At 40.7% G+C, this 27,508-nt stretch overlaps 2 protein-coding genes across 3 annotated transcripts in view; both read right to left on the reverse strand.

Moving 5' to 3' along the window:
* ZNF229 (zinc finger protein 229) overlaps positions 1-27,508 on the reverse strand; it is a 62,145-nt gene that overhangs the window by 24,583 nt on the left and 10,054 nt on the right. The window contains 2 exon segments of the mRNA XM_057711317.1: positions 1,957-2,071; positions 20,269-20,343. The gene's annotated coding sequence lies outside the window, so the exon portion shown is untranslated.
* The window catches only part of ZNF180 (zinc finger protein 180), a 28,616-nt gene continuing 10,061 nt past the window's right edge, over positions 8,954-27,508 (reverse strand). For both annotated transcript variants that reach the window (XM_057711318.1, XM_057711319.1), the window contains 3 exons: positions 20,269-20,343; positions 16,032-16,158; positions 8,954-14,895 (listed from right to left, as the gene is read on the reverse strand). In XM_057711318.1, coding sequence (XP_057567301.1) covers positions 13,160-14,895; positions 16,032-16,158; positions 20,269-20,343 — 1,938 coding nt within the window. In that variant the 3' untranslated portion in view covers positions 8,954-13,159. The remainder of the gene's footprint in view (positions 14,896-16,031; positions 16,159-20,268; positions 20,344-27,508) is intronic.

Below are 27,508 nucleotides of genomic sequence, written 5' to 3' on the forward strand. Positions count from 1 at the left end.
ATATTCTGCGTGCCATGTGGCCAAAAAAAAAAAAAAGGAATTTTTGGCTTCAGAGCTTGTATTCTCTCCCCTAGATCCAGCTGCCTCCCTCACAGAAACATTGAAGGGCAGGAAAATCAGAGGTTGAAGGTTGATTCATTGATTGAATATCTACATCCACCACTCATATTGAAGGATGTGGGTAGTACAGGATTCTTAGAAATTTTTTTCCTTGCTTATTTATTTATTTATTTATTTATGGCTGTGTTGTGTCTTCATTGCTGTGCGTGGGCTTTCTCTAGTTGCGGTGAGGAGGGGCTATTCTTCATTGCTGTGCCTAGGCTTCTCATTGTGGTTGCTTCTCTTGTTGCAGAGCACAGGTTCAAGGTGCATAGGTTTCAATAGTTGTGGCACTCGGGCTCAGTAGTTGTGGCTTGTGGGCTCTAGAGCACAGGCTCAGTAGTTGTGGCACACGGGCTTAGTTGCTCCTCGGCATGTGGGATCTTCCGAGACCAGGGATTGAACCCGTGTCCCCTGCATAGGCAGGCAGATTCTTAACCACTGCGCCACCAGGGAAGTCCCATTCCTTGCTCCTTTGGAAAAGTTATAGGAAGCCTTTCTCTCTCATTGCAAATAGTAATGATAAAGCCGTAGACCATATTATATAACTCTGAGGGGAATTGACCATGCATTGAATCATTTCTTGCAGACAGCAGAGAAGACAAAATGAAAGCAAACCTTGATGACCTTGTTAAACCAACACACCAACCAAACAACAGCAAGAGCCACCCCCAATGTGGAATAAGATTTTCTGATCATTGTGGGTGGACGCATTAACCTTGATATAGTCTCTGTAACATCCTTGTAGATTTGTATCCAAAAATCCTGTCAGAGGTGGACAGTGTTTTCAGTCATAACAAATATGATCATGACCACATCATGGGAATAAGTGTGAACTGCTCAGTGTGAAACTCTGTTTCCTTTTGTTTCCTCAGATACAGAACACTGTGTGGAGTCCCCAAGTCATTAGTACCCAAATGCTGAGAGACTGCTGTCTCCCCCAAATCATGACCTTCCTGGCATTTGAAGACACGGTAGGGATGGTGCTGGCCTGCACTGCTCTTTCCTGCTCTGTACTCACAGCAGTGATTCTCAGGATCTTTGTGAAATATCCAGAAATCTCCACTGTCAAGGCCCCAAATTGGGTGCTCAGCTACCTTATGTTCATTTCTCATTCTCTGCTTCTTCTGCTCCTTCCTTTACATTGGTGAGCCTAACATGGTAACCTGCACCTTCCAACAAACAACACTTGGAGTTGTATTTACTATGTATCTTTACTATTTGGCCCGAACAATCACTGGAGTTCTAGCCTTCAAGGCCACAGTATCAGGGAGAAGGATGAGGTGGTACTTGGTGTCAGGTGCTCCTAACTCTGTCATTCCCATCTGCTCTCTGATTCCCTCTGTGGAATCAGGCAGAAGGGTCACGCTGCCCAGCCAAGGGCTGCCAATGGCCAAAATAGTAAAGTCGGCCATTAGAAGTGTCCCTTCTGTGGACAAAGTGTGTGACAGTAGCTGGGGGGACACAGGGGATTCTCTGAAGGTTGTGGGTGAAAAGATAAGGGACATGGGGGTGGAAGCTGGTGAGTTCTGTGACTTTGTACGTGTTTCCTGTGGGTGATGGGCTGACTTGCAGAAATCTGGGGAAGGTTAGATAGTAGCATGTAGTTTGGGGAGTCAGGGCTGGGGGACTCTTCAGGCGAGGAGCCAGATATGACCTCACTCTCTTTAGATGAAGACATGATTGAGAAACCTGCAGCTCCCAGAGCCTCCTACTTTTTTTTTATGACCCCACAAATGGAGAGTAGTGTGCTGTGTGTGTGGTGGGACGGGGGCGGGGGTGGGTGGGTGGTGGACCATAGTCTCTAAGCAAATGCAGTAATAAACAAATGAAACAGACACAGAGAGATTTACTTACTGATTGTTCTGTCCTCTGTCTTCTGAGTTAGATTCCACACAGGCAGGACTCTGTATGAACCAAGCCCAAGGGGCTCGGACAACTCAAACTGAATGCTGCTCTCCCCTGAGAAGATCTGAGCAGAGAGAAGACGAGGTGGGTTTAAATACCAGGGAGGAGGTGGAGGCGGGGGAAGAGGCGGGGGAAGGGGCGGGGCTTCACGCCTTCTCAGGCATCTCATCCAGCTCTGACTGCCAGACTCTGCCCAACAGAAACTCCCTCTCCTAATTTGATTTAATGTTAAAAGTTTGGCACAATTTAAGGCAAGAACTTAGAACTTCTGTGAGCCAGATATATTATAAATTGATTCCGTTTTAAGTACTTAAAACCTTTCTAGAGCTGCGGTTCTCAGATTGTGTGGTCCTGGACCAGCAGAATCATTGCATACCCTCAAACTCCACCCCAGACATACTGAATCAGAAACTCTGGGTTGGGACCCAGAAATCTGTGTTATAAGAAGCACTCCCTCTGATTCTGATGCGTGGCAAAGTTTAAGAACCACCTGTGTAAAGGAAAAGTTTTTAAGTTGAGATATATGTTGTATAAATTAAGGTTTTGTTCTTATGTGGGGAAATCAAAGCTAGGTAGGCGGTGGATAGACTGCATTCATATGATTAGGTTAGAAATTCGAACATGTGGTTCTATATCATTAGGTCATCTAATTACTTAAATTATATTAAATTGTTTAAATTATATTTGTATAAACTGTGGGGCAGGAAACCACTGATAGTCTAATTTGTCCCAGATGTTTGGTAGATGGAGTACTGTTTTCCACAAGAGGAAGTAAGCCCATATTTCAATCAGCTTCTAGCGCATCTGACTGAGTGATGTGAGGTCCTCCTACCTTGACAAATGGAAGCAACTGTTAGGAGCAAGGGGATTAAGAAAACCATACAGGAAAAAGAACTATCCAGCAGAATTCTTTTTAGATATTTGGTTCCTAAGCCTATCAGTCATATATATACACATATACATATATTTTTTAAATTATTTATTTATTGGTTGCATTGGTCTTCGTTGCTATGCATGGGTTTTCTCAAGTTGTGGTGAGCGGGGGCTACTCTTCATTGTGGTGCATGGGCTTCTCATTGCAGTGGCATCTCTTGTTGCAGAGCATGGGCTCTAGGCACACAGGCTTCAGTAGCTGTGGCACGTGGGCTCAATAGTTGTGGCTTGCAGGCTCTAGAGCACAGGCTCAGTAGTTGGGTCTCGGCCATATATTTAATGTTGCTTTAGAATTGGTATTTGTGTCCCCACTCCCTTTACAGTTTGTCTCCCAGATAAATAATCTACACTTTGCCTGCCCTGCCCCCACTCCTATTTGATGACGTGGGCCATATTCATTTAAACATTTTTTCTCGTTTTCTTCCTAATCTTTAACAAAGAGCAAACGAGGGTTCTTGTGGAAGGTGAGTTATCAATAATCCCACTTCCCCCCCCTTATCTGCTCCCTTCAATGATAAATATGGCCGAGAACGCCTGGGACTCCTTTATTAACGTCATCTTTATGTGTCCTTACACAGCCCGTGGCCTACCCACCAGAGGCAAGTAATGAAGAGATCAACCTGGAGTGTCAGTTAGTGAGGGGCCTGAGCTGGAATGTTAGATGCCCCTTTAACTGTGAGATAAAACCTGTAGTTTCCAGATCATCATCCTAGTGACGGTTGCATTTTCTGGATGGAACCTTCATATAAAGCTATTTTTCATATGTCATAAAATTAGATGATGGCCAACACTGGCCTGCAGGGCAATTGAGACTGACCGATATAAGGCACCTTTTGTGAAGACTATTAGAAGTTGAGTTTGTGTCTGTTGTGGACTAAATGTTGGTGTCCCCCCCCCCCAAATTCATGTGTTGAAATCCTAACCCCAATGTGATATTAGGGCGTGAGGGCCTTTGAGAGGTGATTAGGTCACGAGGGTACCTCACAAATGGGATTAGTGCCCTTATAAAAGAGACCCCAGAGACCTCTCTCGGCTGTTCTGCCTTGTGAGACAGAACAAGAAGATGGGCATCGAACGAGCAGGAAGTGAGTCCTCAGACACACTGAATCTGCTGGTCCCTTGATACAGCCAGTTTATAGCAGCCTGAACAGACTAAGAATGCCTTTCTTTAGCACGCTTGATACTGCATCTCACAAAGGACCTGTGGCTCTGTATAGACCTACCTTTGTCCAGCTGTGCATAACTAATGGGTTCTCAATGCTCAAACTGTTCCTGCCTGGCTGGTAGGAATTCCACCCAGGTTAGTGGCACCTGTGGCATATGTAACGCCACCCAAATGTCTCTCAAAGTGTTTTTTAATCTATTAGCCACAAGATAGTATAAGCCCATTTCTATCTTTCTGCCTTAAGATAAACTACTCACCAAACAGCTCTGGTTTCACATTGCTGCTGCATCCCTGATGCACCCCCACGATGACGTACAACCCAAGAGGCTGCTCAGCATTTAAGGGTGTGAACTAAAGCTGCTGCACCGAGACCAGCTCAACAACTTGGGGCGAATGATGGGTGCCTCAAAGCATAAAGAAACACACAGACAGACTTCAGAGAAAGATGGGACTGGGGAACTCAAGACCTCTAGGATCGAGAGCTCCGCTGATTCATCCCACATTGCTTTTATTGAGCTCTCGGCATTCAGGAAATAAGATAGCATAAGGTTCCCATGCTCCAAGTTAAGTCCCACAATTAATGTTTTCTTTGAGGTAACCAATTTTCTCCTTGTACAAAGGGCATCACATGACTGGGGGCAGTGGTCCTTGCAAGAACAGCAGAAGAACAATCGGTGCGTGCGCAAGCAGCATTGTAACTTGCGCTGACTGGGCATTCCTAAGTCCGCACCCCTCGCTCCTCCGCTGCACAAGCAGGACGTCCTGCCCCCAGTTGCTCAGCCCATGTACATTAACTACTTTTAGCCATATTTTCTGTTACATTCTCAAGGCTTCAGAAAAACATCTGAATGTTTTCCCACACTACTGTTTCCAACTTAACTTTTTGTTTTAACCTAGTCTCCATCTTCTACTTAATTTTTTTTCTCATTCAATGTTTTCTGACCAAACTGAATGTTTGATAAACACAAACCCACCACAACTTTATAGTTTCATTTAAAGCTGGAAACTTTAGTTTTCCTTGTATAAAAAAAATGCAACTGGACTTTATCCAGCAATAACAGAGAACAATACTCCAAAGACAGTAGTCATTCCATCTTCCCACTTGAACATAGGAATGATGACTGGATACTCATGCAAGGTAGAGGCTACACCACCCAGGGATGGGTGTAGCCTGTGATGCCTGGGCATCCAGTTTTCTGGGGATACACTTTGGAACTGGCTGCATTGTATACAGGTCTAGTATCAATACTCTCAGCAATACCTAATTAAAGCACCAGATTACAAAAAAAGATTCCAACTCCCTTTACCCAGTGCCACATAAAGAAATACTAAAGCAGAGAGTATCAATGATGGAACTCCACATAATTAGTAGAGAATAGTAACACCAGAGACTGCAGATAAACAGTTTTGAGATTTCATCAGAAAACCCTCTTCTGGCTTTTCTGTAGGTTTGGCTCTTTTATAACCTAGCCCCCACTACTAAAATGCTAGCACATTCCACTTATGATCACAGCTACATATTACTTCTTAAAAATAATCAATTAGACATAGGATTAAGACAGCAGAGTAGGAGGACATGCGCTCACTCCCTCTTGCAAGAGCACTGGAATTACAACTAACTGCTGAACAATCATCAACAGAAAGACACTGGAACTCACCAAAAAAGACACCCCACATCCAGAGACAAAGGAGAAGCCGCAATGAGATGGTAGGAGGGGCTCAATCACGTTAAAATCAAATCCCATAAATGCTGGGTGGGTGACTCACAAGCTGGAGAACAGTTATACTGCAGAAGTCCACCCACTAAAGTGAGGGTTCTGAGCCCCACGTTAGGCTTCCCAACCTGGGAGTCCAGCAATGGGAGGAGGAATCCCCAGAGAATCAGACTTTGAAAGCCAGCAGGATTTGATTGCAGGATCTCCACAGGACTGGGGGAACAGAGACTCCACTCTTGGAGGGCACACAAAAAAGTGTGCTCACCAGGACTCAGGGGGAAGGAGCAGTGACCCCATAGAAGACTGAACCAGACCTACCTGCTGATGTTGGAGGGTTGCCGGCAGAGGTGGGGGGCAGCTGTGGCTTACCGAGGAGACAGGGGCACTGGCAGCAGGGGTTCTGGGAAGTGCTCATTGGCGTGAACCCTCCCAGAGTCCACCATTAGCCCCACCAAAGAGCCTGTAAGCTCCAGTGCTAAGTAGCCTCAGGCCAAACAACCAACAAGGTGCGAACACAGCCCCACTCATTAGCAGACAAGCAGATTAAAGTTTTACTGAGCTCTGCCCACCAAATCAGATTAAAGTCTTACTGAGCTCTGCCCACCCAGCCCTACCCACCATCAGTCCCTCCCATCAGGAAGCACCCACGAGCCTCCAAGATAGCTTCCTCCACAAGAGGGCAGACAGCAGTATCAAGCAGTATCAGCAGTATTTTGTCTTGTGGAACTAAAAACCACAGCCACAGAAAGATAGAGAAAATGAAAAAGCAGAGAACTTTGTACCAGATGAAGGGACAGGATAAAACCCCAGAAAAACAACTAAATGAAGAGGAGATAGGCACCCTTCCAGAAAAAGAATTCAGAATAATGATGGTGAAGATGATCCAGGACTTTGAAAAAAGACTGGATGCAAAGATCAAAAAGTTTACCAAAGACCTAGAAGAATTAAAAAGCAAACAAACAGAGATATGCAACACAATAACTGAAATGAAAAATACACTAGAAGGAACCAATAGCAGATTAACTGAGGCAGAAGGGCAAATAAGTGACCTGGAAGACAGAATGGTGATAATCACTGATGCAGAAACGAATAAGGAAAAAAGAATGAAAAGAACTGAAGACAGCCTAAGAGGCCTCTGGGACAATGTTAAATGCACCAACATTCGCATTATAGGGGTCCCAGAAGGAGAAGAGAGAGAGAAAGGACCCGAGAAAATATTGGAAGAGATTCTAGTTGAAAACTTCCCTAACACAGGAAAGGAAATAGCTACCCAAGTCCAGGAAGCACAGAGAGTCCCAGGCAGGATAAACCCAAGGAGAAACATGCCAAGACACATAGTAGTCAAATTGACAAAAATTAAAGACAGAGAAATGTTATTAAAAGCAACAAGGGGAAAACAACAAATAACATACAAGGGAACACCCATAAAGGTAAAGCTGATTTCTCAGCAGAAACTCTGCAAGCCAGAAGGGAGTGGCATGATATATTTAAAGTGATGAAAGGGAAGAACCTACAACCAAGAATACTCTACCCAGCAAGGATCTCATTCAGATTCGAGGGAGAAATCAAAAGCTTTACAGACAAGCAACAGCTAAGAGAATTCAGCACCACCAAACCAGCCCTACAACAAATGCTAAAGGAACTTCTCTAAGCAGGAAAAGTAAGAGAAGAAAAGGACCTACAAAAACAACAACAAAACAATTAAGAAAAAAGGTAATAGGAACATACATATCGATAATTACCTTGAATGTCAATGGACTAGATGCACCAACCAAAAGACACAGACTGGCTGAATGGATACAAAAACAAGACCCATATATATGCTGTCTACAAGAGACCCACTTCAGACCTAGGGACGCACACAGAAAGTGAGGGGATGAAAAAAGATATTCCATGCAAATGAAAATCAAAAGAAAGCTGGAGTAGCAATAGTCATATCAGATAAAATAGACTTTAAAATAAAAAATGTTACAAGAGACAAGAAAGGACATTACTTAAAGATCAAGGGATCAATCCAAGAAGAGGAGATAACAATTATAAATATATATGCACCCAATATAGGAGCACCTCAATACATAAGGCAAATGCTAACAACTATGAAAAAGGAAATGCAAGGCAGAAATAGAGCCACAGATGTAGAGAACAAACACATGGACACCAAGTGGGGAAAGCGGGGAGGGTTGGGGGGGGGGGAGATGAATTGGGAGATTGGGATACCAAATTGTACACACTAAATATATGCTGTTTATTGTCTGTTAACTGTATCTCAATAAAAGTTCTTAAAAAAAAATAATCGATTAAAGTTAATGGCATGTCCATGAAGTTTTTTCAAGAGTGCAGAAAAATCAGGGACTTACACCCATAGAAAGTTTCAGCCTTCCACAAAATATCTGGCAGGGATAGCGTGGTCCTAGTCCTTTCAGAAAATGAGGAATGGTGGGGAAACACGTGGACAAACCAAATATAGAACAAAAAGAAAAGCTTCTGGTCAGGAGAATCACCAACCTGTTGGATCTGGACGCAGTGAAACACAGGCATAGGTATCAACAGTCCAGATCTATGCAAACACTGTCAGAACGAACTAGTAGAACCTGGGCAGGAAAGATATTCAAGAGGCACATCCAACTTTCAAGAACTTGCTCAACAGTTAAATTTCAGGAATCCTCCCTGAAGAAGAGAGGAAATGACCATGAAGACTGTCATGACTTCAAGAGAACAAAGATGTTAAAGAGTCCAGACAGGTGATATAACTACTACAAAAAGGTTTATCAATCCTATTTATCAACCTATTTCCATTAAAATGCCATCCTCAGTGGATAACAAATGAATACCACATTGCCATAACACAGAAAGTCCAACTTTACTGTTCCAACATGAAGATCTACTTGACAAATGCCAAAAGTGATATTTTAAAATGGAACTATACTATTTTTACTGCAAAGCATAATAAAAGTCATTGATTTAGTTAGACCCCAAATGAATCCAAATAAGGATTAAATTATCCTAAGCAGTAATAACTCCCCATATCACCAACTTGTTTCTGGTTTTACAAAAGCAGTTTTAGAAAGCTTTTGAGTATCTACTCACAACCACCAAAGTTACTGAATATTAGCTTGGTAATTTGACCTGGTTTTACAATCCTCCCCCACCCCCCACGCCCTTTAAATGCCCAGCATTTGAACCATCTTTTTACGTGAGGAATTTTTCACTAGAAAAGGAACAGACATCACTCACAGATTCAAGACTTGCAAGTGGAAGCAAAGATGTGAAGCCCTGGGTTATCCCTATGTGAGGAAGAGAGCACACATGCTTTCGGTTCTAAGAGAGCTGTAAAACGTTAAGTAGGAGGCTGCATATACATATTTAAGTAAATGGAAATGCAGAGACTGAAGAAAATGTTGACATATGAGCTAGGCAGGAGTGGGCTATACTGGAAACCTTTTTTTCCCTTCCTTTGCTGTTGCTTAGCAAATGAGTAACAATTCCATGAATGACAAATTGCCCAAAGAATTAGTATGAGTGGAAGGCAGGGCCCATCTACAACTATGGACTCTCTAGGGAACACTAGGCACTGGTGGCCCTGGTGTTTTAACCTTCCACACAACTCAGGTGCAGACACAGCCTAGGATCCACCAGACCTAGGCACTTGCCCCAGACTTAGAATCAGAAGATATATTTGGTTCTTTCATATATCTCAAGGAACTCTGGGAACACTGAGGAACTCTCACAAGCTCTGCAACCACGATTCCAGCAGTTGTTTCTGTGAAGCCGTGAACATGGTCTTTCTTGCTGATTCTTGAAGCCACCTAACATCTTTTTCTGAATCAAATGGTTAGAGTTGGCTCGTGTGCTTTCCAATTAAGAACCCAGGCTGCTATAATTTGTAAAAAGCAATATGCTATTTACTGATGTGACCCACCAAGTCTTCTAAAGGGAAACTGAGTCCATGTGCAACCTCTATCAGCAAACAGGAAAAATACTGATTTTTCAAGATATAGTTCTAAAGGCCTAGGTAAGATTAACTGGTCTTATCAAGTACATTAAATATGACATACAAAAAAGAGGGTATTGATCAAGTACAAAATCCAGAAGAAATTTAGAAATATAAAAGGCATATCTGAAAACAGCATCAAAAAGTCTGGATTCCCTCCCCTCTCCTAGCTGAAACCTCATTAAAAACAAAATAAAACGAAACATTAAAAGCACGTTTACCTTTATCAGGCCTAGGAGTAAGCTAAAACATCAAACTACAAAATAAGGTGGAAATAGTACAAAAGCACTTAAGACTAAACAAGAGTGTGGGTGGAAAACATGATGACTATAGTTAAAACCCCCACTTTTTTCTTTTTCTTCTTTTAGTATCTATATGAGATGACGAATGTTAACTAATTGCGGTAATCATTTCACTATATATATAATATGTTTCGGCCATGCCACAGGGTTTGTGGGGTCTCAGTTCCCCAACCAGGGATTGAACCTGCACCCTTGGCAGTGAAAGCATGGAGTCTTGACCACTAGACTGGCAGGGAATTCCCCATTTCATAATATTCGTAAGTGAAGTCATTATGCTGTACATGTTAAACTTATGTCAGTTATATCTCAACAAATCTATAAAAATGTTTTAAAAAATTGGTTCTAGGGGAGAGAATATTCCTTAACATCCATGTATTTTAAAACATTTTGGTCACCTTTCATTTATTTCTAATTTTACTAGAGTATAGTGAAAGAAGTTTGGCCTGTAAAATCTCTATACATTTTTTCTATGGCAAAGTACAATTTTATTTTCTGAATTTTACACAAAAGTTTTTATGCAGGGGACATATGTGGTTATGTATGTGTCATATATATGTCATTAAAATCAAGTTACTGATTCTCCCTTTTTATTCTAAATTTTAGCTTCGGAGGTTTAATTATGTATTTTTGGCACGCTGTCACTTTAACTTCTCATTATTGGCTATTTTTTTTAAAACATAACTTTCCTACAGAGGGAAATTATTAAGCAAATAATGAAATTAACATTTTTTTGTTTACTTATGGGATCTATCTTACCTCAAAACACTTGGCAATCATAATTCACCATGTAGGAACTGATGTAATAATTATGACAGTGCACACAGATGACTCGCATATTCAACCTGGCCAGGAAGCACACAATCACACACATACTCACTTCAAAATTCTTTGCAGTTTTACCAATTTCATTTTCAATGAAATATTTTCAACACTAAAGAGATTACTTTGCAATAAATCCCTTTCCAAACTTGAAATCTTCAGAGGCCTCTTTCTTAGCCCAGTTGGCTTTTTTTTTTTTTTTGGGGGGGGGGTACACCAAGTTCAATCATCTGTTTCTATACACATATCCCCATTGCCCAGTTGGCTTTAAACTCATGTGTACAATCCTGTCGCCTGTCTTCAAAGTAAGATTCAACACGCCCAGTGAAAATCATCCACTTGCACCTAGTACTGGCATTGGTTTTATCTATAATTTTGGGGAAAAGAAGCCTAACCACGTCCCACTAGCAAATCAGCATTTTCACAATTTTATGTCCTCCCCCAAAGGCAGTGCATGGAGAACCCCTTCTGTTCCTCTATCTGGGGTGCATTCATGAACTGACTGAAGATTCTCCTGGGGCAGGGAGCCAGTTTTCCATCCATCAACAACTGTTTCCCCAGAACTTCAGTCACTGCCAGGTGTGCTGTACTCTCTGGCTTAATCCTCATAGGATGATCCACTTAGGGTCACCTCATGTGGACAAATTTTCTAAGGGTAACACCTATTAGATATCACTTTAGCTTTTTCTTTCTTTCTCTGGGGAATTTGCCTCTATTCTCTGGCCTCTCAGTTCAACTCTCAGCTTACTTTTCGATAACTCTCTGGGATCAGAGGTTTCAGGTCCATGTTAATCCACAGGATTAGAATTCATGATTTAGGGGCAAAGTCTAGAAAGACTTGAGAACCAAATCTAAAAAACCAATGAGAAGCTACAAATTTTACCCCACTAAAAGCATTCTTGTGAGCTTAATTTAGGTGGTGAGAACTTAGCCAGGGCAGTGCCTTCCCACTCAGAGGATTCTCATTAGGGAACATAAAACCACAAAATAAGGTGGAAATTTTCCTCAGAGGGGAAAAAAAGGGCAATACTACAAGAGTGGAGGGGGGAAAAAAACACCTTAAAAGTAGAGCTCCTTTGTATAGCTTTGTATATATGTTTTTTTTTTTTTTTAAAGCTCATTTGCCCTCCATACTGCCCATGCATTCTCAGTCCCTCTGGCTTAAATTTCCAGTTCCACATTCCCAGGGAAGTATTTTATTTTCAATGAGGGATACTCTTGGGAATCTCAGTCCTGAGGTGTGACCTGTTTATGCTAATCCAAGTGGAAGTCTCAGAACCTTGAGGGATCTTTGCTATCTGGCTGTCCTGTCTTTCCTAAATGGTCAAAGGAGGTGGAAATCTTTGTATTTTTTTGACTAATTATTACTCATCATATCTTTTATTAGTATTATTTAAAAAAGCATACATTCCAAAAAAAAAATAAAACCAGGCATAAACCTAAAATTAAAACAGATACACCTAGGATCCCTTTAGATTCTGATCCATACACAAATATCTTATCATGATGGTTTTAGAAATGAATGTTCTATACTCTTGCACTGCATTTTTCAGTTCATATCATAGCCATTTGCCTAATTAAAAAAAAAAATTTCACATATAAGAGAAAGTGCTGTATGAAAAAGTTTACCAAAGAGCTGCTGGGAAATCATGTTGGAAAATGATACACTGAAATATCATTTTCCAGTCTAAGTTCTAATAATTACAGCAGTTTTCCAACCTTCTCAACAACAAGCCCACCAGTGTTAGCATTCTCATTTATTCTTTATTGGAAAAGAGGTCTACCTCACTGGCAATCACTCCACAGCATATTGCCCATTTAACGGTAATTCTCTCAGATTCAGGCAGAAGTGCTTTCTGCAAGGAAAAGTACCAACAGTTATTACTTTTGTGGGAAAGTGTTATAAGGGCCAAATTTGATTTTTTAAATTGCTAAGTAAAATATGTGATTCATAGTTTTTCTCTCTTTCTTCTGCAGAACGAATTTCTAGATACACAATAACAGAGAGCTAACTGAAAGCTTTTTCCACACACACTGTTTTCATGCTAGTTCTTTCCAATACATGTAATCCTGGAGGAATGGAAGGAGGGAATGAGGGGTTGAAGGAAGGAAGGAAGGGAAGAAAGAAAGGAATGGAGGGAGGGAGACAGGAAGGGAGGGACGAACGAACAAAGGAATAAAGGAAGGGAGGGAGGAAAGACTATACTCTGGATGCAAGATTTCTAAACTAGTTACATTCATAGGGTTTCTCTTCAGTATGAGTTGCCTGATGCCTAATAAGTTTAGAACTATTAATGAATGCTTTCCCACACTGATTACATGTAAAGGGTTTCTCTCCAGTATGAGTTCTTTGATGTACAATAAGTCGAGCACTCAAGCTGAATGTTTTTCCACATTGATTACATTCATAGGGTTTCTCTCCAGTATGAGTTCTCTGATGTTGAGTAAGGCATGAACTCTGCCTGAAGGATTTCCCACACTGACTGCACTCATAGGGCTTTTCTCCAGTATGAGTTCTCTGGTGTACAACAAGAACATAACTCTGGCTGAAGGACTTCCCACACTGATTACATTCATACGGTTTTTCTCCAGTATGAGTTCTCTGATGCATAACAAGGTGAGAACTGCGGTTGAAAGATTTCCCACACTCGTTACATTCATAGGGTTTCTCTCCAGTATGAGTTCTTTGGTGTGCAACAAGTTGAGAGCTCCAGCTGAAGGATTTTCCACACTGATTACATTCAAAGGGTTTTTCTCCTGTGTGAGTTCTTTGATGGGCGACAAGTTTGTAACTTTGACTAAAAGACTTTCCACATTGGTTGCATTCATAGGGCTTTTCTCCAGTATGAATTCTTTGATGGGCAATGAGTTTATAGCTCTGGATAAATGATTTCCCACATTGACTACATTCATAGGGCTTCTCTCCAGTATGAGTTCTTTGATGTGCGATAAGTTTGTAGCTCTGCCTAAATGACTTTCCACACTGACTGCATTCATAAGGCTTCTCTCCAGTATGAGTTCTCTGATGCACAACAAGGACATAGCTCTGGCTAAAGGATTTCCCACACTGATTACATCTATAAGGTTTCTCTCCAGTATGAGTTCTCTGATGGGAAACAAGGTGAGAGCTGCGGCTGAATGATTTCCCACATTCGTTACATTCATAAGGTTTCTCCCCTGTATGAGTTCTCTGATGTGCAACAAGATGAGAGCTCCAGCTGAAGGATTTCCCACATTGATTACATTCAAAGGGTTTCTCTTCAGAATGATTTCTCAAGTTTTGAGCAAGGAGTGAACTTTGGGAGGTTTTACTACATTTATACTGACTCTCTTCAACAGGGATTCTCTGTTGTTCATTATGGGATATGCTGTGGTTCAAAACTTGCCCACATTCCTTAAAATCAAAGGATCTTCCTCGTGCATGTATTTTCTCATGTATATTTAGCGGTGTACCATGGCTAAAAGGTTGAATACTGTCACTAAATCCATAGGATTTATCTTCTGTTTGAGTTCTTCTAAACTGAATAAAATGAATGCTCTGGGGGAGGTTTCCACATTCATTACTTTCACAGAGTTTCTCACTATCATTAATTATCTGATGAGTGTTTACCATAGAATTATAATGCAGTTTTTTAACATGTGAAGCATGTTTATGAAAACAGTTTCTTATGGGTATCATCTGTGGTGAAAGACTGGAATTCAGACCACACTTCTCAAGGTCATCACTCTTGCAGGCTCTCTCATGAGTAACAGCTTTCCTGTGCATAAATGTCACTTCCTTCAAAAGTCTCTCTTGTTTTTCCTCTTGCTTCTCCATTAGCTCCTTACAATCCTGAACTTCTTCACACGAAGATAACCAAGGATCATCTCTTGTCAACCCTTCTATCTTCACTCTGTGGGATGGTTCATCAAAAATGCTCTGCTTTGATATTGACTCTCTTCTTTCAAGTGCAGTTGCTGAGTCTGGAAGAAAGCAAAATAAAACAGTCTAGCCAAAAAAATGTTAGAGCTGGAATAGTGGAATAAAAGCTGACAAGGAAGTATGCAAATTATATGTGGATTTTTTTCAGCTATGGACCTATAACATGAATTGAAAAAGCAAAAGGATGGGATGAAGCAGTAAGCAGAAAACTACCACAGTCCAAGAGCATAACAAGGCATTAATATAAAACTATTTCAATCTTAGTTTTGCCAAATAAAAACACTTTAGATATCAAATATCTTCATATTCCAAAATAAGATCACCTATGGAGAATCTATAGAATCTCAAAACAATTTTGCAATCCTTAGCAAAAAAAATAAAGGGTCCTTTCCACCCTCTTTAGTGTTAGATATATGTTCACTAAAGCAGAAATTAGTGTCCACATTTCTAGAAATTTCTGCAGGCATGAAACTTGCTTGCACAGTCTATGTTAGTAAGACAAGGTCATTAAACTACTTTGTGAACCAGGAAAAAACAGTGGGGGCACTGTTATCTCAGGTTCCCTAAAGGCCTTAGGGGCTAATATGGCCTCATGAATTCCTTTAGTTCCAAGTGAGAGAGGATGGAGGTTAGCTCATAAACAGAAACCTGGGTGGCTATTAGGCCAAGCAATAGAAAGTACACTTGGAAAAAATGGTGATGCATACAGTCCTCTAGGAGTGGGAGATGGAGAAATATGTGGCATGCCCTATGGGGATTTTTCAAACAAATCCATACCTGTAATGACTCCTAAATGTCTGTTTCTCACCTGGATATGTATGTTGGGAAACTTTTTATACTCATCCCCTTGTTACAACTAGGAGACTGCATTTGGTTTGAAAAGCTGATAGGGAAAGATACAGGACTTTGGGTATTTGGGCTGGGGACAAAGAAAATCATTGTAGAATTTGGTCTCAGTCTTTGGCCTTTAGGAACCAAGAAGACTGCATAAGCTCAAACCCAAGAAGCTGTACCTCTGCTATTCTACAAATTAAAACTAAATGTTCACTGGGGAATAAAAAGCACAATCTGTGCGTGGCCAAAATCATTCTGGCCTCTGAACTCCCTAGCTCTTGATCGATGGAAATGAGAAATCATTTCAATATATAGACTTCATTAAAGGGGACTGTACTCTTACCCCAAGAGACCAGGTCCCTGTGGTTCTCCAGGATCACATCTCTGTCCAGGGTCCTCTGGGCAGGGTTCAAAGTGCCTTCCTCCTCCTGAGTGAAGTCCACAGTCACTATTTTGAAATTCGCTCCTTCCTAAAACAGGACACACATTCCTGCTCAGCTGGGTATCATTTCCTCCCAGTGTTCACAGAGGAAAAGTTTGACAGATGGAAGAAGGAAAACCTGATGGCCTGGAAATTGTCCTGAGATGATCAGTGTTCAATGGATTCTAGTCAAGGGATATAGGTACCTTCTAGGCAAGCTCCTTTGGGTTTTGGATGCCAGACCTGTTTATAAAACCCCAAAGAGGAACACCAGATAAGAACTGACATAAACTGTTTTCTCTCTTGTCGACCTTAAAGAAAATGCTTATTCTGATTTTTGCATTGGTGAATATCAAATTCCTACTTAGAAATTCCCTCCAAATTCCCAAAAAACGAACAGAATAGGATCAGCCAACTTTTTCTGTCAAAGGTCAGAGAGCACATATTTTAGGCTTGGTAAGCTATATGGTCTCTATCACAACTACACAGCTCTGCTGCTATAGCAAGAAAGCAGCCACAAAAAATATACGAACAAATGGGTGTGGCTGTATTACAATAAAACTTAATTTACAAAAACAGGTGACAGACCAGATTTGGCACACAGGCTTTACTGATGCCTGAGACAGAAAATGTAATGTGAGCCTTAATGAAAGGCAGTATGCATAGGTTAAGAGCACTGGATTTGGAAAAGAGACTTGGGTTTTCTCATCTTTTAAGAGCAAATGTCTGAATTTAAAAAATATATGTACCTCATCTGACCATCTGTCTATTAATGGTGAGTATATTCCATTTCTATTTATTAGGCTTAATGATACCCATTCATTGTGTTATTGAGTGAATTAACTGTAATGATATATGGAAAGCCATTACCAGAGTTTACTGAACAAAAAACAAAGGCTGGCAATTATTATCAGGATGACTGGGTTTGAGAACCCTGAAGAAATAAGTGACAGCCAATGAGACCTTTATCCTCAACTCCTAAATCTTCAGAAAACAGTTCTGCTTTGTCCACACTATGAGCTACACCACAGGGCCTGCACCATTACTGCCATGTAAAGGGGGTCTCATGGACTGCCACCTCTAAGCAGGAAAGAACCTCCTTCTAAGACTATCGTGCACAAATTTTTTTCAAAAAAGTGCTGGAAGCAATCTGTCCGTATCTAAAGGCAGCAAAAGCCACAGAAGTCGAATGCCACTTGCCAATGCTTTTTAAATAGATGGGGTGTTCTTAAGCTGTGGTTTATGAATAGGACACGAGGTCCCTGAATCCCATGAAACTCCATGCAACATGCTGCTGTACCTCCATTTTTCTAAGTTGTGGCCCATAAATTTCACTAAAATCTCAAAGGTTTTCATAGTTAGCCCCAAATGGGATTCAGAAATATCATTTGCAAACTGCTCCCTGTGTTGAACATGGATCTATAGGCACTGTTTTTTAAACATCCAATCCATGCTTCCTTTGAATAAACACTCCCCTTCACTGTTTAATGTGGGCCCCTTTAATATCAAACTTCTTCAAATGTTGAATAAATAATACTAGACTAGATTAGCACCCTCCACTCCACCTCAGGCTTTGTGTTCTCAAAGTTCCAGGAATTTCTATCGTAAGACTCACTGTGCTTTCTTATTGTTTGCATAATGGTCATTTTTGTCACTAGGCTGTAATCCATGAGGGCAGGGACAAGGTATTTATTTTAACTCCAGAGCTTAGTACAGTGTTGGTGTATAGTTTGGACTAATTATATATTTGGTAAATTACTTTAGTAATTGAATCAACAGTATATCACTTGACTTTGTAATATGTCAAAATACTCCTGGTTCAAATTCTGATTTAAGTCCTCTCCTCTCACCTGAATCTCACAAGGCCTATCACATACCCATTTGAAAAAGTTCCTCAGAGTGTGGATACTGGCTTTTCTGGACTTCTGTCCCCTCTTATTCTATCCTTCCTCTAACCTTTCCCCAACTCCCCACTCCTCAAAACTCCTTCCCAAACCCCTTCAACTGTGCCCTTGGGAACTCTTCTTCTATAACAATGGAATCCTACATCTTCACCAAATAGTCTCTCTACACCCGTGTTAATAGAAACCTACACTTCCCCCCAAGGACTCCCTCCTCCGCGGTCCTCACAGGCTCAGGGTGGTTGTTCTCTCCCATCCCAGGGGGTCTCAGCATCAAAGGGGGGGGAGGGTGTGTGTCCTCCCAGTTACCCTGAAACTCATGCCATTTACCTCACTTCCAACATCTACCTACCTCTTGAACACCACCACCCCCTCACCCCTCCCATCCACTGAAGATTTATAATACCTAGCATTTATCCTCTAATTCAAGAACTTGTATTGTCTCGTCTTGCATTCTTGCATGGCCTCTAGCATCCACTTGTAGAGGTCTCTGATAATAATATAAAAATAACTGACTTTAATGAAGCACTTACTGTGTGGTGTCAGGCAGTGTGCTAAGCATGTTGCATAAATTACCGTTCATTTAATTTCCACAAGGTCCCTGAGAAAATACTATTAGCAGCACCACTTTTCAGATGAAGAGCTAGAAGGTTAGAGAAATTAACACATATGACTAAGGTTAGTGACCGGGATGCAACCTCAAATTTCCCTAACATCACCGACTATATTCTCAGTCATCAACTCATACGGCCAGCCAACTCCCAGCCTCTTAGTTTTAGTGTGAGACCCCAGATCTTGAAATCACCATAAAGTACTCCACCTCTCAAGGCACACACACAGAACTGCTCACTCTTTCGTTACAACATCAGATTTCTCCATTTTAATTGCTTAATCACTCTCTTTACTCTTCTCATTCTTTGATGGTTTCGGGCCTTTACTGAAATATCTGCTATTACTGTCCTCCAGTCTATAGTCTTTGCCTTTCTGTTTAGTGTCCTCTTTATCTTTCCCATCTTAATTATTCAGTTGAAAGCCTTTGAATCATTCATCTTAATCTTTCTATTTGATATGTCAAAAATTCTCTTTCAAATATTACCTTGACCTATGGGACTTCCACTGAATGTACCTGGCTACAAGAACTAAACAAATCTGAATGTCCATCTGCTCTCCATGGAAAGTAAGTTACAGAATTATACTGGGAAAGAAAGCCCACAAAAGCAGCTGGATAGAGTATTATCAACAGTCACTATCGGGAAGTCCCTGGCAGTCCAGAGGTTAAGACTCTGTGCTTTCACTGCTGAGGCCCCAGGTTCAATCCCTGGTTGGGGAACTAAATCCCACAAGCTGCATGCCACGGCCAAAAAAAATAAAAAATAAAAAATAAATTTAAAAAACAGTCGCTATCTCAGAATGAGCCTTTCAGACTGACCAGCAACCCTATTATACCTCCTGGAGCAGCCAGTCTCTCATAATTCAAATTACTATTTTAAGCCTTCTCCACTCTAGTCAAACATCTCTCCATTCCAATTCCCACCCTCGTGCTCAATGGATAATTTCATCTGCCTGCTCACAGACAAAAATGCAAGCCTTCAAATAATTCCATCAGCCTCAGCTTCATTTTTCTCATATGAGCCCTTCCTCCTCTAACAGAGTCAATGCATTCACATATGCTCTGAATTAATTCCCCTGGCACTAACCAAGGACTCTGATTTATAGCTTTTTTCTTTTTCTAATTATTGTTTTTAATTTTTACACAATTTTGAAAGGTTACTTTCCATTTACAATTATTACAAAATATTGATTATACTCCCCATGTTGTAGAATATATCCTTGAGCCTATTTTACACTCGATACTTTGTACCTCTCACTCCCCCATGCCTATATTGCCACCCCCACCCCACACTGGTAACCACTAGTTTGTTCTCTACATCTGTGAGTTCTGCTTTATAGTTTTATCTCCTCTCTCTCCTGACCGTTAACTTCTTTTCCTCCCCTTACTCTTTCCTACAACCATTTAAACTGAGCCAAATCCTTTCAAATCTTTAGGGGATAAAAAATAACCTTCAACCTCAAATTCCTTGCAGTTATCACTCTCTTCAATCTTCTATATGATAACCAACTTTTTGTGAAAAGTTGTCCACTCTTATCTCTGTTTCCTCACTTTCTACTCACTTCCCAGCTCACTTAAATGTGGCTTCTGCCATCCACCAGCCATGCACATTTGTTAATGTAAAGACAAGAGGGCGTGTCCAACTCACCTGGGATGGAACAGCCAGTGACCTGGCATCTTCTCTCTCGACCTTGACAACAATCTCCTGAGGAAGAAGAGAGTCCTGAGAAGACAAAGCAGATGAGAAAAAGGAAAACAATCAGGGAGCTAAGTCCAGCTCAAAACAACCATCGTGAGTTGGCTAGGATTTGACAGACCACCTGTCTTAACATGTCCCACCTACCAAACTTCTGCTCCTTCCCACTAGTAAGCCAAGTAGGCCACGTGGGGAGAGATGGGGGACATCTAGATGGGCAATGAGGCACTAGAAGTCTTTGTGCATCTTCCAGGCCAGCCCAGCTACCATCTGAACGGAGCTGAGTAACCTGACAAGATGTGGAAGAACAGAACTGCCCAGCTGCACCCCGCCTGAATTCCTGGATCACAGAATTGTAAGGAAAATAGGTGGAATACAGAAAGACCAAAGGATGACAAGAAAAAGATCAACAAATTAACTTCATAAAATGTCTGGCAAAAAGTGCCACTGATAAAGGCACCATCAATAAGAATCTATATTGTTAAGATTTCTTCCAAATCAGAAAGAAAAAGGTAGCTTCAACAGAAAAATGGACAAAGGAAAATGCACATGAAACTCAACTATGAAGAAATAAAATGGCCAGTGAATATACAAAAAGATGCTCATCTCTTTCAATCAGATAAAATCACATTTCTATTTCTATGACTATCTCTATACATTAAAGAGTATTAAATTCACACCGATACTTCCAATTACAATTCAACAACACATTTTATTCTAGCCTTCCTGCTTTCTATACATGTACCTTCCTTCTCTGGGTCCCATTATCCTATTTATATTTACTTATTGGCTCAAACTCCTGTATGTGGGACTTCCCTGTTGGCACAGTGGTTAAGAATCCGCCTGCCAATGCAGGGGACATGGGTTTGATCCCTGGTCCAGGAAGATCCCACATGCCACACGGCAACTAAGCCTGTGTGCCACAACTTCTGAGTTCGCACACCTAGAGCCCGTGCTCTGCAACGAGAAGCTACCGCAATGAGAAGCCCACATACCACAAGGAGGAGTAGCCCCCACTCGCCACAACTAGAGAAAGCCTTCACGCAGCAATGAAGACCCAACACGGCCAAAAAAACCCCCAAAAACCAAAAACCAAACAAAAACCAAAACAAACCTGTATGTAACCAATATCCCAACCACGTGGACTGTTTCTTTGGCCTGTTGCTAATGACTCCTGCCCTGGTGGCCCATTGGTCAAGAGTTTTGTATACTCTTAGTGGAAGTTAAAGTTGATACAACCTCCCTGAATTGGCAATATATTTTTTTTAAATAACATTTTATTTTGAAATAGTTTAAGACTCACAAGAAGTTACAAAAATAAAACAGAAGAGTTCCTGTGTGCCCTTCACCCAGTTTCCCCCAATGACAGTATCACATACAACTACAGCACATTGTCAAAACCAGGAAACTGATATCAGTTTAACATTTTTAACCCAGGAACAGACTTTATCCAGATTTCATCAGTTTTTATATATACTCTTTGCTTTTATTTCTGTTTTTTTTAAATGGCAACATTTAAAAAAATGTAATATCCAATAAGTCTACTTGAAAGTATTTCTTTAGGAAATGATAAAAAGTACACTTAGAGAATTCCCTGGTGGTCTAGTGGTTAGGACTCAGCATTTTCACTGCTGTGGAATGGGTCAATTCCTGGCTGGGGAACTAAAATCTCACAAGCTGCACAGTGCAGCTGGAAGGAAGGAAGGAAGGAAGGAAGGAAGGAAGGAAGGAAGGAAGGAAGGAAGGAAGGAAGGAAGGAAGGAAGGAAGGAAAGAGAGAGAGAGGGAGGGAAGGAGGGAGGAAGGAAGGAAGGAGAGAGAGAGAGAGGGAGAGGGAGAGAGAGAGAGAGAGAAAGAAAGAAAAGAAAGAAAGAAAGAAAAAGAAAGAAAGAAAGAAAGAAAGAGAAGGAAAGTAAAGAAAGTACACTTAGATATATGTACAAGAAATCTCATTAAAGGGTTACATTATCATAGCAAAAATGGGAGGGGGGATTAAGTGTCCATTAGTTAAGTGCCTGGTTAAATAAATTATGCTTCATCCAGATAACTGAATACTATCAATATTTAGTAGCCAAGAGAAAAAAAGATAGATTTGCATGGATTGATGCATATAAATAACAGAAAGATGTCTATACCACTGAGTGAAAAAATTAAGAACAGTATATAGACTATGAATACATTTTTATAAAATATAAACATGCACAGAAAAGTCCAAAAAGACAGTCTCAAAAGCATTAAAAGCAGTTATATTTTGGAAAAGCAGAATTGAGGGGCAGGTTCACAGTCTGTGTTTCAACACTGTACCCATTTTAAAATGGCATTTTTTTTCCTTAATTCAATATTTACAAAATGGCAAAAAGTGCTTCCCTCTTGAAAAAATCACTTTGACACAAGATAATTCCCTTGTGGCTTTTTGAAGTTTTTACTACCCGGTACAATGACTCAACCTGTCAAATGATAGTCCATGCAAGGATAGGCAGACCTCTTTTTCTTTTCTTTTCTTTTTTTTTCTTTCTTTCTGTTTTTTTGGCCACATCGCATGGCTTGTGGGATCTTAGTTCCCTGACCAGGGATTGAACCCATGCCCTCAGCAGTGAAAGTGCAGAGTTCTAACCACTGGAGCACCAGGAAATTCCCCAGGTATACCTCATTTTATTGCACTTTACTGCACTTCATAGATATTGCATTTTACGAACTAAAGGCCTGTGGCAACCCTGCAACAAGTGTCTATTGGTGCCATGTTCCCAGTAGCATTTGCCCACTTCATGTCTGTGTCACATTTTGGTAATTCTCAAAATATTCCAAACTTTTTCATTATTACTATATTGGTCAGGGTGATCTGTGATCAGTGATCTTTGATGTTACTATTGTCATTGTTTGGGGGTGTCACGAATTGTGCCCAAATAAGAGGGCAAACTTAACCCACAAATACTGTGTATATTTCTGATGGCTCCACTGACCAGCCTTTTCTCCACCTCTCTCTCCTCCTCAGAACTCCTTATTCCCTGAGACACAACAATATTTAATAAGGCCAATTAATAACTCTACAATGGCCTCTAAGTGTTCAAGTGAAAGGCAGAGTTGTACATCTTTCACTTTAAATCAAAAGCATGTCGAAAGCTGAGACAGGCTGAAAGCTAGGCCTCTTGTGCCAGTTAGCCAAGTTGTCACTGCAAAGGAAAAGTTCTTGAAGGAAATGAAAAGTGCTACTCCAGTGAACACACAAATGACAAGAACACACAAATGACAATAAAGAATGTTATGCTGTTTTAAAGTGTGAGTGAACTGGAGAGAAGATCAAACCACCCACAACATTCCCTTCAGCCAAAGCCTCATCCAGAACAAGGTCCTAACTCTTCCATTCAATGAAGCTGCAGAAGAGAATTTTGAAGCTGGCAGAGGTTGGTTCATGAGGTTTAAGAAAAGAAGCCGTCTCCATAACAACAAAGTACAAGGTGAAGCAGCAGGTGCTGATGGAGAAGCTATGGCAAGTTATCCAGAAGATCTAGCCAAGATCATTAAGGAAGGAGGCTACACTACACAACAGATTTTCAATGCAGACACAACAGCCTTGTGATGGAAGAAGATGCCATCTAGGACCTTCATAGCTAGAGAGGAGAAGTCAATGCCTGGCTTCAAAGGACAGTCTGACTGTCTCGTTAGGAACCAATACAGCTGGTGACTAAGTTAAAGACAATGCTCAGCTACCATTCTGAAAATCCTAGGGCCCTTAAGAATTATATTAAACCTACTCTTCTTGTGCTCTATAAATGGAACAACAAAGCCTGGATGACAGTACATCTGTTTACAACATGGTTTACCGAATATCTAAGCCCCCTGTTGAGACCTAGGGCTCAGAAGAAAAGATTCTTTTCAAAATATAACCCAAGAGCTCTGATGGAGATGTACAATAAGATACATCTTGTTTTCAGACTTGCTGACACAACATCCATTCTGCACCCATGGAGCAAGGAGTCATTTCAACTTTTTTTTTTTTCATTTCTTTTCTTTTCAACTTTTAAGTCTTATTATTTGAGAAACACGTTTTGTAAGATTATAGCTGCCACAGATAGTGATTCCTCTGACGGATCTGGGCAAAGTCAGTTGAAAACCCTCTGGAAAGGATTCACCATTCTAGATGCCATTAAGAACATTCGTGATTCATGAGAAGACGCCAAAATACCAACATTAACAGGAGTTGGCGTGAAGCTGATTCTAACCCTCATGGGTGACTTTGAGGGGTTCAAGACTTTGGTGGAGGAAGTATCTGCAGATGAGGTGGAAATAGCAAGAGAACTAGAATTAGAAGTGGGAGCTTGAAGATGTGACTGAATTGCTGCAATGTCGTGGAAAAACTTTTAACGAATGAGAAGTTGTTTCTAATGGATAAGCAAAGAAAGTGGTTTCTTGAGTTGGAATTTATTCCTGGTGAAGATGCTGTGAAGACTGTTGAAATGACAGCAAAGCATTTAGAATATTACATGAAGTTAGTTGATAAAGCAGCAGCAGGGTTGGAGAAGACTGACTCCAATTTTGAAATAAGATCTACTGTGGGTAATTGCTACCAAACAGCATTGTAGGCCACAGAGATATTGTTCATGGAAGAAAGAGTCAATCGATGAGGCAAACTTCACTGTTGTCTTATTTTAAAAAATTGCCACATCTGGGGAAAGTGAGGAGGGTTAGCGAGGAATGAATTGGGAGATTGGGATTGCCATATATACATTACTAATAAGAAAAAAAATACCAAATTGTACACTCTAAATATATGCAGTTTATTGTATGTTAACTGTATCTCAATAAAAGTTCTTTAAAAAAAAAATTGCCACAGCCACCCCAAGCTTCAGCAGCCACCACCCTGATCAGTTAGCAGCCACCAATAGTGAGGCAGGACCCTCCACAGCAAAAAGATTATGACTTGTTGAAGGCTCAGATGATGGTTAGCATTCTTTACCAATAAGGTATTTTAAAACTAAGATATGTACATTTTTTAGACACTTTATTGCACACTTAATAGACTACAGTAGAGTGTAAACATAACTTTTACACGCACTGAGAAACCAAAAAATTCACGACTCGCTTTAGTTCGATATTCACTTTACTGCGGTGGCCTGGAACTGAACCCGCAGTATCTCTGGGGTATGCCTGTATACTCTGTTCCTTCTTAAACCTTCAAACACTGAAAAACAAGTACAGTTGACCCTTGAGCAACATGCGATTGAACTGCACAGGTCCACTTATATGTGAATTTCTTTCAATAAATATGAACAATACTACATGACCCTTGGTTGGTTGAATCCACAGATGTGGAACCACGGATGTGGAGGGCCAATTATGGGACTTGAGCATCTGAGGATGTTGGTACACATGGGGACACTTGGAACCCATTCTCTCTTGGATACTGAGGGATGACTTTACTGTTGATTCTTGATTATAACTCAATTATTATTCAGTCTCAATCATAAACTAAAAGGAGATAAACTACTGTACTTTTCACAGGTGTGCCAATTTTCCTCCCTTCTCAACTTAGAGAAAATTTCACCATTGCATTGGGAAGGGTCATGAAAAGTGGCCAGCATTGGTGTGTTTAAAGTCAGAAAAGGATTTCTCCAAGCCTAAAAACATCTCTCTATAATTCCCGGGCAGCTACTGAGGGTAACGCTGAGTATTTAATAAACTGGAGTTGTCACAGTGTAAAGGTGGCCCAATGTGAAAGCTTAACTGCTAAATGCCTGCATTACTGTTAAGCACAAATGCCTGGATGGTTCAACTGCCTTAACATGGCTGCGTGGGCATTACAAAATAGCTCCAAACGCCTAAGAACACAAACATACAAACCTAACGCACGAGGCCCAAATAACAACAACAAAACTACAGATGGCTCCACAGAGCCACAAGTTTTGACCCTGAACTGCTAATGGACTCACATATCGTGGAAACTCAGCTGCAAAGAGAAATCACATTCCTAATGAGTGACAACACCAAAGGTGACTTTTCTTGCTATGAAAGTGGCAGATGTTGAATTCTTACAACTTAAGGGCCAGAAGTTAATTTATCCTATAATTTAAAACTACCTGGGAAATGAGATGTTTCTCAAGAAAGGAAAACTTAGAAACACTAGACTGTATTTTAAATTATTACATAATCTTTCAGGTTTTTTGTTTGTTTGTTTGTATCATTTAAGGCCAGTTAAGAAACAATGCCAAGAACTGAAAACTTCCTGTTTCTAACTCAGCAGGCACTAGATAAAGATAAAACTCCAAAATGTTCCTTATCTGCCACAACTGCTAAAACAATTTCCCTTGAGGAATGAGGATGAACCTTCTCTTTAATCAAAACTGTTTTTCAACACTTTTTGGTTTAAAAGTTTCCACAAGGAAAACAAAAGGGAGATGACTTCTCCTCACGGTCAACTCTGCATCAAATGTCTTTCCCTGCCCCCACCCAGCAGTCAATTCCACCACTTTACTCTGCTTTCATTTCTTCACATCACACGTATATTTATACCTTGTTTTTTGTTTGTTTGTTTGTTTAAATCCAACTTCCACTAGAGTGGGTTCCATAAGAGCCAGCTCTCCTTTCTCCTGTTTACCATGGTTTCACTGTGCTTAAATCTGTACAGTCTTCACTTGGTGTCTGTGGGAGCCTGGTTCCAGGACCCCCACTGAAACCAAAATCCACCAATACTCAAGTCCCTTATATAAAAATGGCGTAGTATTTGCGTATAACCTACACGCATCCTCCCATCTACTTTAAATCATCTCTACGGAGTTCCCTGGTGGTCCAGTGACTAAGACTCTGTGCTCCCAACGCAGGGGCCTGGGTTTGATCCCTGGTCAGGGAACTAGATCCCACATGCCAAAACTAAGAGGCCACATGCCGCAACTAAAGATCCCACATATCGTGACTAAGACCCAGGGTAGCCAAATAAGTAAATAAATAAATATTTTTAAAAAATCATATCCAGATTACTTATAATATCCAATTCAATGTCAATGCTATGCAAATACTTCTAAGTACCATGTAAATGCAATGGAAAGAGTTGCCAGGCAAGCGGCAAATTCAAGTTTTGCTTTCTGGAATTTTTTGGAATTAAAAAAAAAAAACGAAACATTTTTGATCCACAGCTGGTTGAATCTGCAGAGCGCTAGGATATGGAGGGCCGACGGCACTAACACGCAGTGGACATTTCA

Source organism: Hippopotamus amphibius, chromosome 16, assembly GCF_030028045.1.
Source record: "Hippopotamus amphibius kiboko isolate mHipAmp2 chromosome 16, mHipAmp2.hap2, whole genome shotgun sequence".
Classification (NCBI taxonomy): domain Eukaryota; kingdom Metazoa; phylum Chordata; class Mammalia; order Artiodactyla; family Hippopotamidae; genus Hippopotamus; species Hippopotamus amphibius.